This window comes from Cavia porcellus, unplaced genomic scaffold (assembly GCF_034190915.1).
Source record: "Cavia porcellus strain 051 isolate PalLab524CR breed Dunkin Hartley unplaced genomic scaffold, mCavPor4.1 scaffold_1, whole genome shotgun sequence".
Classification (NCBI taxonomy): Eukaryota; Metazoa; Chordata; class Mammalia; order Rodentia; family Caviidae; genus Cavia; species Cavia porcellus.
This window is the reverse complement of record NW_026947484.1, coordinates 146,123,589-146,146,120: the sequence shown is the minus strand read 5'-3', so window position 1 is coordinate 146,146,120 and position 22,532 is coordinate 146,123,589. Positions and strand designations below refer to the sequence as shown.

The 22,532-nt window shown below is 31.7% G+C and overlaps 1 protein-coding gene across 5 annotated transcripts in view; it reads right to left on the bottom strand.

Moving 5' to 3' along the window:
- The window catches only part of Col24a1 (collagen type XXIV alpha 1 chain), a 349,791-nt gene that overhangs the window by 268,259 nt on the left and 59,000 nt on the right, over positions 1-22,532 (bottom strand). For all 5 annotated transcript variants that reach the window (XR_010050132.1, XM_063257323.1, XM_063257335.1 and 2 more), the window contains 5 exons: positions 22,109-22,153; positions 17,835-17,888; positions 16,646-16,690; positions 12,208-12,261; positions 9,316-9,360 (listed from right to left, as the gene is read on the bottom strand). Coding sequence is in view for 4 of the 5 variants with exons in the window: in XM_063257323.1 (XP_063113393.1) it covers positions 9,316-9,360; positions 12,208-12,261; positions 16,646-16,690; positions 17,835-17,888; positions 22,109-22,153 (243 nt within the window). In the remaining variant the exon portion in view is untranslated. The remainder of the gene's footprint in view (positions 1-9,315; positions 9,361-12,207; positions 12,262-16,645; positions 16,691-17,834; positions 17,889-22,108; positions 22,154-22,532) is intronic.

The window sequence follows — 22,532 nt, the reverse complement described above, 5'->3', positions numbered from 1 at the left end:
ACGTAGAACATATAAAGAATTAAAAAAAAACTCAGACTTCCAAGACTCAGCCCCAAAATGGGCATCTGAGATGAATACATACTTCTCAGATAAAGAAATACAAATGGCAAATAAATATATGAAAAAACATTCAACATCACTGGTCACTCAAGAGATGCAAATTAAAACAACACTAAGATTCCATCTCACTCCAGAAAGAATTGCTATCCTCAAGAAATCAACCAACAGCAAATGCTGACAGAGATGTAGTGGAAAAGGAACCCTTGTACACTATTTGTGGGAATGCATACTGATGCAACCACTATGGAAATTGGTATGGAGATTCCCCAAAAATCTAGGATTATCCAGGCATGGTGGCACATGCCTGTAACCCCAGAATTTGGGAAGCTGAGGGAGGAGGATTGCTGCAAGTTTGAGATCAGTCTGACTAACAAAGAGAGAGAGAGAGACAGAGAGAGAAACAGATAGACAGACAAAGCTATGATTACAGGTCCACTTGACCCAGCTATATTGCTTCTGGGTATCCTCCCAGAAGAATTAATAAGGTCAAAAATGTGCGACAGATTGTGAAATAGGAAGAAATTGCTTTAAAAAAGGAACTAGGATGGGAAAAGGAATGAAGAAAAAAGGGAGAAAAATGCAAGTTAGCTATACTATTCTTGGCTCTTAGTTTATTATTGAAAAGGAAGGTTCAAATGGGATATTGATTGAATATTTTATACCTGTATTTTGCTCTGATTAACTACTTTGACTATGATAATATGCAGCATTTTAACTGTTGTTATTCTCCTATTATTCTGTTATGAATTTGTTTTACTTTTTTCAATAAATTTTACAAAACAGATTTGGTACACAGTATATGCCATTCCTTCCCTTTTCTCTCAAAGAAAATAGAATCCATATTTTCCAAGATAGTCCTCACTACCACACATTCACTGTAATTGATTTTGATGCTCCATTAGGCTTTCTGAGTTTTCCCTTACATTATTTACTCTAAGAATAATTACCTGTCTAAATTTTCACCTGTAGGTGCCATGTTTGCATGAAATCATGCTCAGCCTGTACTTCTTTAAAAATTATCAGGTATTTCTGGATGTCACACATCTCAGTGCTACCCCAAATTTATGAGTTGGGTTAATTTAAGTACTATAATCATTCATACACATGGTCATACAACAGTTAGGAAAATATAGTTACTACAGAATGTGCCCATTAAAGTAGAATGCACAAAATAAACTTTTCCTGAAAGAGGAGGAATCACTTAAAACTTAATGACAGTTTTCCATAATATTCCAGTGACAGTGGTATTTTCTTTATTGTCCTATAAACTGCAACTTTTTCCTGAGGCAAAGAAAGGACTTTAAAAAATTCTCCCATAAAGTTTAAGTATCTGAGGTTCTACTTTGTAGTATGTATTTAAGACTGTCTTGGGCTAAGGATAGGAACTAATAACAGATGCCAAATAGAATGACCTTATACTACATTCTGAAAGTCTAACATTGGGGTTAGAAGCCAAAATATAATTTACTTCAAATACACTCCTCCAACAGAAAGATGCATGACAGGAAGAAATGTCTCATTCTATAGTTAGAAAAATAAACATTTTTAAAGTATAGATGCTTTAAGGATATCATTTTGCCCACCACTGTAAGTGTATAATATTTTGTCACTATGTGAAGAAAACTGAGTACAGTTTTGTCTTTGTAAAAATACTAAATAAAATTGTTGATTACCTATAGTCTATTCCCCCAGGGGCCTGAAAAATCTCCTTGAAAAGCATCTATATTTTAGCAACAGTTTTCTAGGTGTTGTTCAGAGTAAATTCCATCCCCATTTCAGTTCATCTTAGATCCTAGCAAGCCAGTTGTACTAAACATGTTTTCAGATCTTTGGAGTCACGTAAATTTGCATGGCGTTTAGTACATAAAAGCGCTGATTGAATCAAGCTAAGAGCCCTGTAAATGCTTTTGTAAGGCAGCTATAGAATTTCCTGACTGAAGCATTGCAGAATAGTTTGGAAATTTTACACTAAAAAGGAAGCTACTTGGAGTTAGGAATGAAATATGAAATATATCGATATCAAATGCATATAAATTCTCTCTCTTCCTCTATTTTTCTTTCCTTTTATGAATCAAAGGCTGTTGGATGCTTTTAAAAAATCTGACCCATATCAGATATGATCCAAGAATCTTCTTGCAAATAATGAAAGTATAGAATGTAAATTATAAAAATGCTATGCTGTTTAATAAGTCCTAAAAGATTGTCTACTACCTTGTTTTATCTGAGATCTCTTAAGAATAACCTTTAGCTGAATTCAAATATCCACAGAAGGAGAGCAAAAGGATGGGTTAATAGTGGCTTCTTGGACTCCTCTATCTTTTAAGGTCAGTTTTATAGAAGATGTCTATAGTCCTATGATTGTCCTCTAATATTCCTTGGCAGTAAGGATTTTGATCCAACTATGACATCAAATGGGAGATAGGTAAGAACTGTAACACTTCAATATTTAAAGACATGAGGACACACATAAGTGTACTAAAATGTAACTGTGTCTCCATAAAATCTTTAAAAAACAGTTGTAGTGATTAAAAACCACCTTATGTTGACATCTTGAAATAAAGAGCATCTTTAAAAATAACATCTATAGAAGGAAAAAGAAAGCATTTCAAATGACAACAAAAAGCTAAGAAACAAATTTGTTAATTATTTTAGTACTTTTACTATACCAAATTCATACTAAAACAGTTATCTTACTTCAAATTAAAAATCCTGGTTAAAAAAGGAACATTGTGTGACAAACATCAACTCTATCTATAAACACTGAATACATGCAGCATTTTATTTTGGGGAAAATAGAGTTTTCTGGGAAAATTTAAATAGAAGTAATTTGTAACAGACACGTTATATTTGACAACCAATCTGATGCTAAAATAACTATGTCCTTCAAAAAAATAATTGCCTCTCGAATAACCAAAATAATACTATTTGAAATGCTCCATTTCCGTAGCATATGTATCTACTGTGAATGAGGACTTTTTTTTAATCTGAAAGTCTATATGTAAATTCATTATAAAAAGACATCAGTAAGTTAGTTCACAATAAATTGATTTCACACTTAGTGTTTACTGTAAGAAATAAGTGAATATTTGGTCAGCAGTATGAGCAAGTGTTTTATATGAACATTTCCCCAACTCTAATCTTAGGGATATAACTAAATCGTTTGACAGTTGTGGACAAGACTTTACCTTCTCTGTTTCTGTTCCATCTCCCCTGTCTCTCCTTCCCTCTTCCCATACACATATATATGTAGACAAACAGGCAGATATGATACCGATTAATTTTTCTGCACACTGTTCATATCAAACATGCAGCTTTAGTACATAATTGAAAACCCAGCTCAGTAGTTCAAGAGGCTTATGCTGATTATATACTGAACTTAAGAGTTCACAGTATTGCATGTCTACTGCCTTCACTATATTGACAGTGAGTCTCATTACATACATAATACATGAAATGAAGTAATTCATTTAACTGATTTCTGGCTTTAGTTTCAGACTTTAAAAATCTACTTGTAGGGATGGGTAGCTCAGTGGTAGAGTACTTTTCTGGCATGTGCAGTGCTTTGGCTCTGACACCCAGCAATCCTCCCCACAGTGCAAAACGTTACATAAAACTGAGGAGTTACTGTTGTTCTTACTTATGGTGACTACCTGGGTTCCTTCTTTCCAAAGCTTCAGGTGCTCGTGAGCAAGACTTTGAACGTTGGCTGAATCACAGAGGTGCTATAGTTAAACGTGATGTTTGAAGTGGCGTCTGGAGACAAGAGGCAGGTCACTGGGAGCTTGACTAGGAAGGGGGAGTCTCCCTTCATTCTCTGCTTCCTGAACAACATGACCCGAGCAGCTTTCTTCAACTGAGACCCTTTTGCCAAGACATTTCTCTGCATAAACCTTATAGATACACACTGAATCCCTTCTGAGCCAAAATAAACCTCTCCTCCTTTGTGTGTTGGGTATTTTGTCCCAAGATAAGAAAAGTGATGAAGGCATTCTTTAAATTATATATTATAATAAGTTTTTAAAACCGAATCACACTACACCATCTACCTAAAATTTGGAGGAGACACAGTCATTTAAAGCCCAGAAATGGGGAAAATTTGATCCGGGGACACTAAATTATAGTTAGTTAGGGGTAAGAAGTTTGGGTGGCTATTGGACAGTAGGGTGACTTTAGAGAATGATAAAGTATTGCATTTTAAAAAGTTACAAAACAGGATTTTAAATATTTTTTTTTTGTCTTTTTCCTTTTTATCGGTACTGGGGATCGAACTCACGACTGCCTGCTTCCAAGGCAGGCGCTTATGCCACTGAGCTAAACCGCCAGCCCCTTAAATATTTTTAATATAAAGAAATGATAATTGTCCAAAGAGGTATGTATATTTAACCTGACTTAAACATGATGTAATGTAAACATGTATCACATGTAAACAAAATATCACATGGTATTGCATAAATAGGTACAATTTTTAGATATGTATCAGTCAAAAATTAAGAGAACAGAAAAATTTTTAAACATAAATAAACAAGAATGATATTATAAAAAAGTATGATTATTCAACAAATGACAATAAATGAAATAAAATGAGATGTCACAGTATTACTATAAACAACTTAAACTTTTAAATAGCCTTTAAATTAACAGAAAATTGGGAGTAACAGGTTTCTAATTATATTCTTACAAGTATGTAGGTGTCTTTATAGTGACTTAGTTCTGCCTCAGTATTTGGATATCTACTTCACAAATAACATCAAATATACTCATAACTTATGAAATTAACAAATTGCCATATTCATATTCCATTTACCTATATGTTTCAAATATTATCAAAATTTAAATATTATCAATTATATTATATATAACTTCAAATACTATCAATTATATTATATATTACTTTAATATTTATATTCATATGTGTAAATATTATAACTTCAAATATTATATATTACTTTAAGTATTATCAAAAGATCTTTTTTACAGTAATAATAAACATTTTTCTCACAGAATTCTAATGATCTAGTAAAATACAAATATTGTATCATGCCTAATATACACCTAATATGTTTTTCGTTAGTGTCAAGGCTTTTTGAAGATGATTTTACTTATTGTAAAGGGAAATAAGAGGAGTATTTGTATATAGAGTAGTATTCTAGAACTGAGGTTAAATTTGCCATAATTGTGGCTACAACTGCATCTTACTCTAAGTACTTATCATTTTTTTATAAATATGGCTACATTATTTATAGTAAACCTAAGGAAAAATATATACAACATTCATTGTATTTTATAATACCAGACAAGTTTTCTATTATAAATATAAGTTAGAAAAACGGGATACATGAGTTTTCTAAATATAATTGTGAAGGAACTAAACCTATGACAAATACATGTATTTCAAAGCAATAAAATTTGATGAGTTTTGTAATGTAAAGAACAATACAATCCAACAGTCCCATAATCATTTCATTCACTACTTTTCCATAGCTTCCTTGAACTTTGTTGTTATTGCTTTGTTTTTGTTTTTAAGACACGTTCTTGCTATACAGCCCAGTGTGGCCTTGACCTCACTATAGAACCCAGACTGACCTCAAACTCATGACATCCTCCTGCCTCAGCATCTCTAGTGCTGGAATTTTCAGAGTGGCCACCATGTACAGCCTGAATTTTCATTCTGAATTCAACAGACTCCTGTTGGATACTTTTAAAATACTTTAGAGAATAAGAAATCAAAAGTTTTACATAAATTTTGTAATTCACTGAAGAGTAGGAAACTAGAAATTACCTGTTTTGCTGGTGCCAAGACAAGTTGATATCTATGTAATACCAGGCATATTAATAAATAAATTACGTAATGAGGACATTCCCCAATTTGCACATGTCTAATTTCACACTGCAGATTAGCTTAAGACTCTGCACACTTAAAATAATTTACAATTGGTAACATAAGCATTTTCAGCACTAGAAGTAATTTATATATTATAAAAATCATTTTCTTAGAACTTTTTAAAACAATATATTTGGATGGAAAAAATTAGAAGACACAGAACGAAAGGGACAAAATAAAGAAGTTAGTGATTTGCCAGTTCACATGAAGCCCAGATAAAGACTAGAAATTTGACCCATGATAAACGGCGAGGTATTTCTGCTGGAGTCTGTGTATGAGGGATGAACTCTGAAGAGCATATGAACACATTCAGGTATAACAGTATAATTAGGATAGGACACAAGTATTTAGCACAGTGCTTAAGATTCTTTTTTTTAATACAGTACTGGTAATAGTAGAGACAGTTTCTGTTATATGACTAGCTATGAAGTTGATTATAAATGCAGAAAACCAAAGACTTTGGCTTATTTTCTATTTCTTGACAGTCTGATGTTTATCTTAAGACATTAAAATCTCCCAAGAGACTCTTTAAAACAATATTATCTCAATAATATAATTAATAAAAACAATTAGCCAATACCATGACAAATAAATCATGCCTCTCCGAGGCAATATGAGTAGAAAAAAGCAAAAAGAAGTATCTAACAAATACGGCAAAGGATTCTGGAGTTACATAAATAGGAACTGTACTAAATTTGTGACTTTATCACGTTTAAGTATATAATTCTGCATGAGTCTTATTCCTGCTTTTTTATAACTAAGTTTATTGGTACTTTTTAGATATACATGATGATTATATTTATCACAGGAAATTTGTACCTGCACAAATTGATTCTTTTTCCCCTTTTCCCCTCTCTTCCCCTCAACTTTCCTTCTGTTTCCATTTTTCCCTTCTTTTCTTATTTACTTTCTCCATTCCTTCCTTTTCCCCCTCTCTGCACCCCGGTTCCCTTTCCATTTGAACATTTTCTTCCAATTTCACCACATCTATTATACATTTTGGTACTTATTTACACTTTTGGTTTCTTACACCAAAGAAATAATGCAATATTTAAACATATGTGGCCAATTTATTTCACATAAGGTATGGCCACAAAGTGCACCTATTTACCTAGAAATGTCTCAAGTTTATACTTCTTTAAGGTTGAGTAGTACTCGATTGTATAAAAAATCAATAGGCATTTGGACTGTTACCAAGATTTAGCTATTACAAACCGTGCTGCTATAAACACGTGCTGCTGTATCACGTATGGCCATGATACAACGCTTTTAACTCTTTCTGGAAGATACCGAAAAGAAGAATGGCTGGGTTATTGGAACATTTGGTTTTAGTTTTTTGAGGAATCTCCACATTGATTTCCACAGGGATTGCACCAGTCTACATTCCCACCAACAGTAGAGAAGAGTTCCTTTTTCCCTGCCGGCATTTGTTATTGGTTGATTTCTTGATGATAGCCATTCTTTCTGGAGTGAGAAGGAATCTCAGCATTGTTTTAATTCATGTCTCTCACATATTCAGTGACGTCGAACATTTTTTCATGTATTTATTTACGGTTTCTACTTAAAACAGTTGAGAAATGTGCATCTTTTTCAATATGTTCATTTTTGAGATGGGTCTTCAAATCTGGGGAGGACTGACTTTTTTGAGTTCTTTATATATTCTAGATATTGGTCCTTTGTCTGAGGAACAGTTGCCAAAAGTTTTTCTCATTTAGCTGGTTGCTCTTCACTCTATTTATTTATTTATTTATTTTTTGCAATGCAAAAGCTTATTTATTTATTTATTTATTTATTTGTTTTTGGTACCTGCAGTTGAACTCAGGATCTTGCACTTGCTAAGCAGGAATTGTGCTACTGAGCTATAGACCCGGTCAGCAGCTTTTTAATAGGATAAGATCTCAGCTGCTGATTCTCTGTAATATTTCTTGTGTGATTGGGGTTTTGTTCATAAAGTCTTTGCGTCCACCAGTGTCTTTAAGAGTTCTATCTATTCTCTCTTGCAGCATACCTAGTGTTTATGTTTTAGTATTTAGATCTTCAATCTATTTTGATTTTAGTTTAGTGCATGGTGAGAGACATGAGTCTACTTCTAGTCTTCAGCATACAGATAATCATTTTCCAGCATCCTTTATTGAAGAATTTATCTTTCTTCAGGTGAACATTTTTGGTCCCTTTGTCAAAGATAAGGTAACAAATCTTTTTTTTTTTTCTTTTTTTTCCTTTTCTTTCTTTCTTTCTTTCTTTTTTTTTTTTTGTACCCGGGATCAAACTCACAACCTTGCACTTGCCAGGCAGGTGCTTAAGGTAGCAAGTCTTTTAACTTCCATGAAACTCATTTTCTTCACCTCTGTACCGATAATATTAACACATTCTTTAATCTGTCTTTAAAGAACGTTGCAAAGCTCAAAAGATAAATTGTTTTAAAATAATTTGAAAATTATAGATCAACAATAAGTTTTAGCTAACTTCTGGTTTCTTATTCAGCAGGAATTACAAAATTATCCCCAAGGATCCTACTTAATTCAAAAGGAGAGTTCAAGAAAGCTGTAGAAAATAGTGAATAAAATGGTTACTAAGCCTATGATTTTACTGAGCTTGACAATTCCAAATTTGTGGCATATTGTTTTAAAATATATGTAATTGTAATAGATTTAGATGATTAGATAATTATTTTTGAAAATCAGTTGTGTTCCATTGTCATTAACATTTTATTCATGTATAGCAAAAATTTAGAAAAGTTAGGAAAACTCAATTTTTCTCTCATAGATTACAGAATATAGTGTACCCCAGAATATTTTAATGTAAAACTGTCTTTAAGCAATATTTTAAAAAGGACAATTGGAAGGCAGGTGACTAATTAGGTACCTTGGCTAAAACTACCTAAGACCACAACTTCTGGACCACAATTTCTCATTTATTAAGTAACAGAATATTTGGTGATGTCAGAATTTCTTCGTGTTTCTGAATTTATTACGGTGCCTAGCAAAATTCATTTTTAATTTTTAAGATCCAAAATACAAGATACTGAAGAAGGCATTTTGAACATCTTTAAAACATGCAATTAAAATCTACAATATCTGATCATGTAAGAAAAGATTGAATTATTGTTACCATTAGTGCTTTAAGTCACTTGTATATTTTCTGTGAAATTACAGAAATAAGGTTCCTTCCACTGGTTTGATAAGTGGGTTAGAAGTAGTAAATTTAGAGTTTTTTTTAAATCTAAATTTTCCTTTATGAATCAAAATCTGTTGAATGAGATGGATTTTGGATGACAATAACAAAACTATATCCATTTTTAATCAGTGAGAAACAAACACAAAAGTAGATTGTATTGTTCTACACTGAATCTTAAGAAAGAAGAATCAAATTACCTGTCTTCCCTTAATACCCTTCTTTCCACGGATCCCAGGAATACCCTAGAATATAAGTAAGTCACAGGTAAATATTTGTTGAATGAATATTTTTGAATTTGTTGAGTTAGATACTATATAGATCCTATAAATCTTTTCTTCTCAATTTATCAATTAATAAAGTAGCCAAGAGCAGAAACAATTTCCTACAAACTAAAGTGATAGTCTAAAAATTTTAAATATACTCACTTAATTGAATCAGGCCCTTTCTTTTTCAAAACAGATTCTTAACTTTATTCAATAATCCACTCCATCTATACTTCCAAATGAGATCCTGACATCACCTAGGTGGTAGTTATTTGTCCAGAAGTAGCCACATTACCAATGATGGCACAAAACAACAGGAAGTTTGTTCTCATTCCTAGAAGTGGATACCTTCATCTCTGTCTTCCTCTGTGTCTGGATATAAATAAAATTAATTTAACCCTCTTACTGGCCATCTTGTGGTTATATAGGAAATGAGTTGTGGGGTAATCTAACACTGGAAAAGGCAAGGCAGAGAGAAGGATGATAACAATTCAATATTATCTAGTACCTATATCTCACATTTCTAGTCACCTACGAGCTGTAGGGTATAGTACTTAAACACTCAGGCTTGTGAGTCAGAATACCTGTGTCCTGATCCTGGCTCTCTACAATAACCTGCTTACAATTTAAACTATTTCTGTGCTTGTCTCATTTTCTTTATGTATAATGAGAACAACTTATCTCATTAGATTTTCTAAGCATTTTAAAGGAATTGATTTATAGAAAGTATTTCCACAGTTTCTTTATTATACCATGAACTATTACTATCATTATTGTTAAATTTTCCCTATTTTAAAGCTCACACTGTATACATTAGAGTAATCTATTGTCTAAAAGCACCCTACTTTATATGATCACTTTAAAATTTGTAGTTACTCTTAAACTTCAGAGACACAGAGTAGGAGACCTGTCAGAGCTGGGAATGATGGTGCACACCCGTAGTCCCAGCTACTCAGAAGGCTGAAGCTAAAAGACTTCGTGAACCCAGGAGTTCAAAGCCAGCCTGAGCAATATAGACTCCACATCAGAGAGAAAAAGTATCAGAACAATGTTCAGAGTGACTGAACTACAATTTAGATATTTCAGAAGATATCACTGGTTGAAATAATCCATTTGATTTAACATCAATTGTTTGATAAAAACTCATGTCTCTTATCAAAAGAGTTCACAGTGGACAAAAAGATTCATTTCATTGCGACTTTATGTATCATGAAATAACACAACCAGCCTTTTAAAAATGTACTTTTTTTCTTAAACTTACTAGTTTTCCTAAATCACAGTGAGAAGCCTAAAAGTAATGCAGACAAAATTATATAGGATTTTAAATATATATTTGTAGATATTATTAATGTGTATGAATATATATTTGTGCATGAATATACACACACATGTATGTGTGTAATGCACAATACTGACATAAAGGATTATTTCGTTCTATTTTTAGAGCTTTTTTTCTTTTCTACACTTACATGTTTTATAACATAATAACAATACCCAAGTAGCTCTTTCATTCATGCCAAATAATATTACAAGATAGTATATGTTAGGCACAATATCATGAAATATTCTTATATATTGAGTTAGGTCTTAACATTTTCATACAAACTGGTCAAAATTACAAAGTGTGATTCCAATACAATCCCTACTGATGACCAGTGTCAACACCAAATTTACTACCCTCCAATCCAAGATAACAATATTTTTGCAAGTGTATACAATTTTGGTTTGCTTATTATTTATTAGAATTAAGTTCATATCAAAATGACACATGGAATTGTATCATGATCAGCAGAATCATTAATAATGTAAGGTGAACATACTTCTTTGGAGCAAGAAGAAATAATTTAACTCTTTGTGTTACAGATGGGCTATACCATATGTTAATTTGCTTTATCACATGAAGGTTAAATGGCTTACTTGTGGTATTATGCTGAAGACATTATTTATTATTGAAAGAAATGACTTGTTCTATTTATCAAGGAAAATCTTCACCTCATGTCTCCAAAGACTGCGCATTTTGATTACCATTACAACACATTTGAATTCTGAGTATTTCTTCTCTGTGGGGCCATGTACCAGTAAATATAAGAAAATATGTTTTAATTCACTCAATAACCTACTTATTTGGAAATACATTTAGCAAAAAATAATTGGGTTCACTTTCATTTGCAAACATAACTTTCTGGATATGAAAATTTTGACTTTATATTATCATAATGATGTAATGGAAGAGTAACTTCTGAATATGACTCTAATTTCAAACTTTGTGATAATATCCTGATACCATTTCTCTTTTTCTCTCTTATATTTATTGAATATAAATACAGGAATAAAATAGAAATCACTGAACTGCTTATAATACTGAAAACTAGATAATAAGTTGCAATATCAGAATTCAATAGCTTGTTTAATCTTTATATGTAAAAGAAAATATTGGCAAAGGTCCTATCTTTCTTCATAAATTTCTGTGTTTATGAACAGGTAGGCCTCACTATTAAACAAAAATTGTATCTCCTAAAACTAATTTCTTTAATGTAAAATACATGATCTATAATAATTTGTATTCAAATTAAAGATTAATGAATTATAAAGTATCATAATTAGATATTTTAACATTTCAGTATATATTTTTAATTCAGCTTACAGTATCTAACCACATATGTACATATAACATTACTTCCTTTTAACAAAATTCAACAAGATTTAAGAAACTATATTTCTGATAGATGGTTTTTCTTCCTCCCTGACATCTGAGGTTATGACTGCTGTTGAACATTTTCATAAACATATCACTTTAGAAGTAATGTTTAAATAAAGTGTACTTACTCTTTCTCCTTCAGGTCCTAATTGTCCTGCTTCTCCAGGAGAGCCAATGAACCCCTTAAATCAAGAAAATAGTCTTCACGTTATTTCATTCAAAAATTTAAATAATATTTTGGTAGTCTAAATATTCATAAAAATTCTAGATATAAATACTTAAAATGTTATTTATAATAATATGAAGTTATAAGATTTAAAAGTCTGAGTAACTTCCCTTCATCTTACTGTTTTTCTAATAGAAGTTACAGATCAATCTTTTAAAAAAGGCATGGAACATAATTTAAGACATGATACCTGATAAAAATCAGTAAGATCAAACTTTTTCCTTCACTCAACTTTAACATAGATGGAAATATACGCATATAATTAAGTGACATGTAAGGCAAAAGTGAGGTATCGAAAGCGTACAGAGGAGGAAAAGATTCACTCACTGTGGTAGGAAGTAAAGGCAATGGAGGAAGGTTTTAAGGGAGGCTGGCACTTCACGTGGAGTAAGAGACATCACAGAGCCTTTGTAAATGCTAACAAACAGGGAGTGTTTTGTAAATAGTAGCCACATTTTATGTGTAAAATGCTTTAGAGAAGACCAAAGACCTCTCTTGTCTCCATGAAAATTTCAATGTAGTCTGAGAACAAGGGGAAATGTAAGTATCAGTACAAGGCAATTATTTGATCCCAAATACATTAGTTACATCTTACTTGTAGCAAATAATTTAGTTTATCAATTTTATAGATAAGGGTTTGGTAGGTTTGGGGCCAGATTAAAAGATTTTAAAATTTTGGACCGAGAATTTTAGACTTTATGCCTTAGATTCATGGAAGTCACTGACTTTGTGATGGTAGCACAGTGCTCTAATGTCAAGATGTACACACTGTGGTAAAAATGTATAATAAATATTTAAAGTGAAAAATATTATAACAGGAAAAGACACATTGCCATTAATACCTCTCAAAAATATTTCCATTCATTTTGAACACACTTACCCTATTGTTCTTGCCAACTTTTGAAGCAGTTCTAGAATCCTCTTTTGTGAGTGTCTTTACGGTGTGGTAAGTGCTACTGCTGAATGCCATCCGATAGAAAGGCAGGCTCATAGAAGTATTACCATGTGTCCTCCATCCACAGTACATACTGGATGTGACACTGTGATTTCTGGCTCTTCCCCAAAGTGAAAAAGGCAAACATTTTGAATTGAAGCAGCCACAGCAGCACAACTAAAGACTCAAAAGAGGACTTTCAAAACTGCTCCAGAAAATGGCAAAAGTGACGGAGTGTGCTTCAAATGAGCAGGAGTATTTTGGGAAGGTTAATGGAAGCATGTCTTTCACTGAAATAAAATTTTTAAAGGTAAATATTGACTGTATTTTAAAATCACACTTCTAAAATAGTAAGTGTTGACAAGATCTAGAATACAAGCAAGCCAAGAAACACTGAAAGTAGAGAAACCTGTTAGAAGTTTCTTGCTTTTTCAATGGTCCAAGTTTGAAGAAATAAAAATGTGGACATTAATTCTACAGGCATTAGCTTACCATCTGTTGCATACCAGGTACTGGGATTATAATGATGAATGTGAAAATCATTGCTCTTAAGGAGTGCAATTTACTAGAAAAGAGGGCCAGTCATACACATGCATAACTGTAAAATCTTATGATACTTGTGACATAATAATGCAGTTAGTAATATGCCATGCTCAAGACACAATGAGAACTCTGGAAACAGAATAAGCAATTTTGCCTAGAAAAAGAGACTGAGGTTTCTTTAATAAGGAGCTCAGTCTTGAAGGAAAAGCAGGACTGATAGTTTCTGATCAATCAATTAAAAGGAATAAAATAACATGGCATGATACAGAGACAGTTATGTCTACACAATTGGCGGAAAAAGTGACGAAGGTCATATCAGGATGCATCTGACATATTATGACAGAAATCCTGGAATTTATACTGTGGTTCTTTAAAGAAAGTAGGCATAGTTTTGATATAAACACATTTGCAGTTCATAAAATTCATTTGGTATCCACATGTCTCAGTGTCAGTACTAAACATCAAGATAAAGATGACCCTTAAAGTTTAAGGCTGGGTTGACAGGAAAATGGTAAGCACTGATAAAAGCATGGAAACAGAACAGGATAGCTGGATTGGTAAAGAGTAAATTTTGTTAGTCATTTTGTGTATGCTCATGCTAAAACATAGAAGTATAATGATCTTAATAGAAAACTGATGAAATGTGGCTCATAGAAATAGCCCATTGAAAGATAAAAGATTGGAAAGACAGACACATCTGAAGCCTACAAGATAGACTGTATCTATGGGCGCACATGACTACTGCAATGAGCACAGCTGTGTTTTCACGCTTTAGAAGAACCAGTTAGAGGCAATTCTGTGAGAAGAACTGCGTGGAAGAGGGAGGCTTTCCACACTTCTAGTGGTTGAGGTTCTTGGCCTATTATTTTGCCAAGAAATGCCAGAGGAGGGTTAAAAAATTATGTTCTACATGTTTGTTTTTAACACAGCAATTCTCTTGATAGCACAAATATCATCAAACAACCACCAATCAAAAGATAATTTATCATATGAGTCATTAAAATATTCACATACAATGCATAACATAGTATTGCATAATTACAGGACACAAGTTAAATTAAGAAGTTTTATAATTTGGTGAATATGTTACTGTAATTTTTTGACTTTATTTTTTTTACCAGATTTGAAGTTAATGTCAAATGTCACATTTGGGACTCGTTGTGAATGTGAAATGTCTTGCAAATTCTACTTAAAATCCCAAAGGAGAAGTTTCAAAATAAAATTGCTATGTAACAGTGTAAAAGTCTACATAATACAAACATTTCTATATAATTGATAGTTTGTTTATTATTTTATTATCTCCTAAATGACTTATACACTTATGAAAAATTACTTCTATGATTTTTTAAAAATGATTTCATGAATATAGCTGTTAAAACCTAAAAGTACATTATTAAAGGGTTATAGCAGAAAAAAATTATACAAATGGCAAAAAGCAACAACAAAAAGATATACAATATAATACAAAAATGATATTAAAAATTTTAGAAAAGTATGTGAATCACTAAAGACAGATGGAAAAATACAGTAAGAATAAGCTAGCTATATAGTATCAAATATATCTTGCACACATATCATAGAGTATGCTTTATGTGCAAAGAGACTCTCAAATTAAATAATAATTATAGAATCTGGGTAGTAAGTACCTGTCATAGTTTATGTATTATGTTTACTTAAGAATGCTAATCTTATTTAATTCTCACAACATCTGAAAAATAAATTTCATTATTGGCTTTCCATAAGAAAAATGAAGCACTGGGGTTAAAGGATATCTAAAGTCACAAAGCTGGTAAATGAAGGGTTTTTAAAAAAATGTGGTCTCTGTAACTTCACAGCCTATGTTCTTGACCACTAATTTTTTTCTTGCTTCCTGAATCTAAATAGATGTGTGACTTCAGTGGAATTTCTAAAAAACAGAAAATACATGACAACATGGTGTAGTGGAAACTCTGGAAAGCTAAAAAAAGTAGCTGGGTCTAGTTCTAACCAGAAATAACTACTGAAGTTAACTTCCTTTAGCTTGCTATTTTCTCCTCTGCAAAACGGGACCTGTTCTACTTCACAGGATTGATGGTAGCACAAAGAAGACACCACATATGAATATGCCACAAATATTTAGGAATTTAAAACTGTGAAGCATCATTATTATGTATATTATTTAAATCCTCTACGCTTTACCCAATTTCTAAGAAGTATTTTTGATTTTTAAAAGGCATAAATATTGATTAGAGAAATAACTTGTTATTAAAAATAGAGAATTTTAAAACCAGAAAATTTAGTTTATTTTTACTAAATTTTCCTAGAATGTTTTTGATTTCACTTTGTATATATCAGTAATTTTTTGATTGCACACTGTATGTATCAGTAATTTTTAGAACTTCTTTCAATGATAAAAATTGGCTAACATTTCCTTTAACGGTTTAGAGGTAGAATAGGTTGTTTTTGTTAAGATAAGCTTATTTTCTTCTCTGATGTTTCCTAATTCCTGACAGTTTTTGCATCATAAAATAATCTCAACCTTGAAATATTATTACTTTTTTTAACCTCTTCACTTTTTTCTATCAAGGATTCCTTGATTTATATATAGTTGTATATAAGCAATACCACATATATTTAAAGAGTACATTCTAAAATGTCACACAGGCTAACAACTGGGAATTAACAGAAAATAATGATGCAAAACCTACCACCATGAGACTATTTTCTATGGCCATAAAAGTGAAAATAGAAAATATATTCTTTTCAGACTAAATTTTTATTAATTTCAAACTTACTTAAAAATATAAAAATAATAAATATTTTGCATATTTCACTCTATCTATGCAAAGCACGGTTTAACAAAATTATGAAAATGCTTACTTACTTGTGCACCTTTAGGACCCGGATTACCTTCTGGTCCAGCTAAACCCTAGAGGAAAAAATGACAATTTCATCACACTACAGTAGTTTTAAAGTGTTGTTTACAATTTACTAAAAGTATAGAGTGGTATCATTTTCAAAACTGTAAAATTAAGCTCACTATTCCTAACGGAGATTACAAATGTTCAAGGAATTTTAGAATTGCAGAACCAAAAGAGGTAATGGGTATATTTTCTTTATTTATCTAAATAGTACATTATGACATATTGTTAACAAAGCTAATTTTTTTCATGAAATATGTCTTATTAGAAAGCTGCTTGTGTTGTTTTAGAATAGTTCTAATTAGGCAATTCTAAAAGATATTCCCAAGTTTTTTTAAAAGATGAATACTTTTCAAACTTTCAATTAATGCCCATATGCTTAAGCATTCATATATTGTTTTTCAGATAATATGTATATCATGTGATGGGGAGAGTATGAATAAAATATCTCCAGATATTTTTAAAGACCTAAAGATGGAATTTTATCAAGAAGAGATTATTCTTTTTTCCCCTTTTTTATTTTCCTCATTCTTGGGAATAAAAAACATACAAATATAACTTTCTACAGTTAATTAACTTTAGAAATAATTCCTAAGGATCTAGCAAGGAAATTGCTCTATTATTAGTCTAAATAAAATAAGGAAAATTTGAAATTAGTGGGAAAAATTCTGAAATGATGACGGTGAATTTTCAAAATAGTATATAAAGAACTAAATTTAGTTCAGATAAAAATATTTGAAAGTATGCATAGCACGGCCAACTATTTCCCAAGTTTTTATAATTTATATTGTAAAAGAGCTGCTTATTACAGAGAGTGTCAACTCCTAATATTCATTTCAGTCAATGGCAGTATTTTAAAATTAGCCCTGGGCTGTACTAAGAACTTATTAGAGGCTTTAGTATTTTAATCCTGATGATTGCACTGCATGTATCATATCCAACTTGTTTAAAAGCCCCACTCCTGTTTTCAGACAAAATTTTATGCAGTACAAAATTTTAAAGATTTTACAACTTTTATTTTGAAATTATTTCTCTATCAGCAATTCATTATTTAATAAAAATAAACCAACTGCCATCTGAACATTGACTTTCAAGTTAAGAACATAGTTACTGAAGAAGAATATAAAGTAAATGTGAATACAGTTACTGCACCTGCCTGCCAGGGTAACCAGGTGAACCAATACTACCAGCAAATCCTGGAATTCCCTGAAATGAAAAACAAAATGAATAAAGCAATATAGCAAATTCATCAAAAACCCAAGTCAACAAATTTCTCAGTTTCAAAAGAATTTTTCCCCCACAAAGTTAAAGTCCTACTTATTGCTTATCTGACTGAACACACTAGTCTAAAGAAAATGAGCCAAAAACTGCTAAATGAAAATAAATAAAGCCACAGATTCGGACACAAAATGAAACATTCATCAGTAATAGTGGTAAACCTAGGAGAAAAAATTGAATCATCCTGCAATAAATTTTAACATTTACCCCAGGTGAACTTCAAAACTGGGTCATTGTTTCTAAGATAAATGTAATCTTACATTGAATTTGATTAAATAAATGAATGTTGATAAATATCTATCATGGCATGGACCTATCTAAAATTCATATAATAAATGTGGGTAATGCCAAGAACTGAATATTTGTGTATACATATATTGAAATCCTAATGTTTATGGTCATGGCTAATGATATCAGAAGGCAATTTAGGTCATGTGGGTGGATCCTTCATGAATGGAATTATTGTACCTGTGAGAGACCAGACAACTAGTTAGTCTTCTTTCTACCATGTGAGGATATAAGTTAACAGTCAAGACGTCCTCACCAGTACTTAACCACATTGGTATGCTGATCTCAGGCATGTTAGCCTCCACAATACTGAGAAATAAATTTCTGCCACTTATAAACCACCCATTTATGGCATTTTGTGATAGCAGCCCGAATTGACAGTAAATACATTTGGAATGGACTATTTTGTGCTCTTTATTTAAAACAAGATTTGTTTAAGGAGAGCTGTGCTAGAAACTTGGGTGGAAAAGTAAGATAAAATATTTTCCATTTTCTTTAATTTATACATTATTCATTTGTTAATATATTCAGACTTTAGGTCTATTAAATAATTCTCACAAAGAAATACCAGCAGAATATGTGTTGAGCTACTTTTATTTTACTTCAACTGATAACAACCACATTTTCTAGATTCCATATTTATTATGTAAAATTAGTTTCCCACCTATTATTTGTCAAAGAAACTAGTCCTTTGTCCTCTTGCTCTGAAGCAGACAGAAGTGCTACCTGCAGTTTAAGTTTCAAAACACTAAAACTCCTAAAAAATTGTTAAAACTAGAGAATAGCTTAGACTAGGAAAAGGTAAATGGAAGATCATAGTTTAAAGTTTCCCCTCACCACGTTTCTTGGAATACTTTTCTTCAGTTTGTTCTCTCATTTCTGTCCTTCATGTTCTCATCTCTTCCCTTGACCTGACAATTGTCCTGACTTAGCATAGCAATGTTTCCTGTGCCAAACACTTTAAATCCATACTATCTTTGAAGAAACTAAGATTCTGAGACAGCAATGGGGACAATTTCATACACCATGAATCAATACTGTGGCCTTCTAAAGATTACAGAAAAAAACAAATCTTGTCTATATGGGAAGAGATTATAATGAATTTCCAAAATCATATTTATGTAATATTATTGCCTTATTTATGTTCACTGCATAAAATAATTTACATAGTCCTAAACCACTGAGAACTAATCATGTGCTAGGTAGTACTTTCAGTATTCTATATGCATTTTCTTATTCAGTCTATCAGAATGCTGTAAGATAGATATTATTATCTCTATGTTATATGTGAGAAAAAAAATGAGATGTAGTGTTTAAAATGACCAGCTAGAAAAGTCATTTGTCTAGTAGATGGGAAGCCAGGATTTAAATCAGCAAGTCTAATTCCAAAGACCACCATTCAAGGCTGCATCTCTAGTGTGAGTTTGAAGTACAAATAACTTCCAGTAATGCTTTAAGAAAGCCTTAAAATGATAGGATTTGTTTCAGCACATTTACAGTTACCCTCCTTTATGATTCATGCAACTGCTAAATACACAGGCCTACATACAGACATCTGCAAAATCTTATGCTTGCCTATGGCAGTAGAAAGAAGTGTAACAAATATCAAAGACTGTTTTTATTCTATAGTCCACTATCTACCTGGCTAATGCCAATCACCTTCCCAGCCAATTCCTTTCCTAATCAAATTGGTTTAAATAACCTCAAGAAAAAGTCAATCTGTTAGGGGCCATAAATGACATCTCATTTCAAACGGGCTTTCACATGTAGAGATCTAACATATCCCAGTTGCATAGAAAAAAGTATAAAAGAAGTTCCATTATACTAGAATAGTATTAAACAAAGTAAGCATGTAAACATTCAACATAGTCTTTATATGACATAAATAAATTACAAGCCACCCACACACCAAAATCACTGCAACAACCACAGAACTCAAATGCAACTAGAAACACCATGACTCACTTCACTTTACAAATTAAAAACATATTAAAAATTAAGTTTGCTCGCTCAACTCTGTAAATTGAATGGAAGAGCAAAGACACAGTTGTATCACTAGCTTCTTGATAAATTAAGATCAGGAAATTAGCAAGGAACAGGCCAATCTCATTTCTCACTCTAAGCATCAAAATCTCCATGCTGAGTTGGTCAGATTTCAGTCAGAATCCCAGAACTTTGCCATGGGGTTTTTCCATATATATCTCAGTTTTTCTCATTAATAAAATGGAATAATGATAAAGTTATTGAGTAGAGAAAATAGAACAATATGTAGGAATATCTAGAAAAGTGAAAGTAACTAAAATATGCTTAGTTGTGGAACACTGTTAGTTAAAATTTATAAAATATTCAATAAATAATTATAGTACCAAAAGTGTTTAGCAGTAAGACAGTCTGGCCAATAGTAGAGGTTAAAGCAGTTTTTATTACACAGATGATAGCAATGGCTTTCCAAATATTTGCTGGTCTATTTATTTATCTTCCCAAAGTGAATATCTTGTAGTACAATAGTTATGCTCCTTGGAATGTTCACAGTGTTTTCATAGTAAAAATGCAAAATTATTTTTGTTCTTCTAAGTAAATACAAATTTTGACTCTTCCTCACAGAAATGAATAGTGAGAATTAATTCTAAAATATAGCTCCTGAACTTTAAAATCAATTTTAAAACTCTTCTAAAATATATTGCACTCTCAGCGTAATAACATGCATACTAATAGAACAGGGTAACAGGGACACTGTGGGAGAACTGGTCAGCACAGATGTGTGAGTCAGTTTCTGCCTGACTTGAGAATTATCCAGTTTCCTTTCTTGGAATCCACACATTTCTGCCAAGGCAGTATTCTAGGAATTTTTTTTTTTTTCTTCTTAAGGATTAATTCCTGTCATCCTCATGTTTTTTCCCATAAATCTTCAAATGCTTTTTTAGCCTTGTTTGATCTTCAGGAAAATAATATTGAACCTTATACATATGTTGGTTTTCTTGCCATGTTTAGTAAGTTAGTAATTAGCAATCTTGAAAAATTGTGTCTTAGAGATGAGGACAGTGTATTTTCACATTTAACATGCCTAAAAACGAAAAGTGCCTTTGTTTCTTCATTCGTATTTTTCCTTCAGGAACCAATCATCACTTTCTTAAGTTGCTTTCTGGGCTTCCTTATAGGCTCTTTTGCTGAATTTTTAATAATGATACATACCAAATTAGTTTTTCATTCTGTTTTATTCATACTGGCTTAAAATATCTTGCATTGAAAACAAAAGACATGACTCTAACCTATTATAACACGATACTTTCTGGTGTGAATGAAAATCAGTATCATAAATCAAGCCCAAATTGTTCTGAAACTATCTGGGCTTTTAAGCAGTATGCATGCATGGACAATATATGGAGTGTCCAAATTTGGATTGCTATGAGAATTTATTTACATTTCCTCAGATAAGGATTAGGGAACTGTAGATATAAATTACACTTTAATAAACAGATATGCCTCTGAAATTGTACAAAAACATCGTGTGTGTGTGTGTGTGTGTGTGTGTGTGTGTGTGTGTATGAATATGCATATCTCAGAGTTTATAGCATTTATAAGATTTTTAAAGGGGCCTATAACCACAGAAGCTAAGAATTATTGTTTTGAAACAAGTTAGGCTAATAATGAAAGTAAAAGTTGTCAAATGTTATCTGTTAAGTATTTTTCTTAAAAAATACCTATAGCTGACCAATTAAAAGGTCATCTTGCACTATTAAATGGAGTGAAATTATTGTAAAGAAAAGTGAAAAAGTAGATGAAGATATTCTGCCAGACAGTCCCTTAGCATGTGTCCTTTTCACCAGAGAAGACACAAGTCTCACGAAGGAAGCACTTACTTGTTCACCACGAAGCCCTGGGGGCCCTGGATGGCCCTTAAGACCCTGTGAGGAAAAAAGCGAACAAATGCTATGAAAGGTAAAATTATACCATAAAAGCCAACTAACTAAAGGAAGGTTCAACTTTTAATCATTGATCAAATTTAATTCTTTTAAATTTATTTCTTATTAAATTTAATCCAAGCAGCTTACTTGTAAATAAATATTAAATTTTTATTAATAAGTGAATTAATTTTGAGTATTACTTAAATAATTTGTTATTATCAACTGAAATGCATATAAAAGCACAGAATAGTGTATAATAGAACATAGAATCTTTTACAATAAACAGCTTCCTATTTAGCAACGCATATACTTGGTTTGCTTAAGGCTTTTTACAAGTGCGCTTTAGTTCAACAATACTGAGACATAATACTCTCAGAAA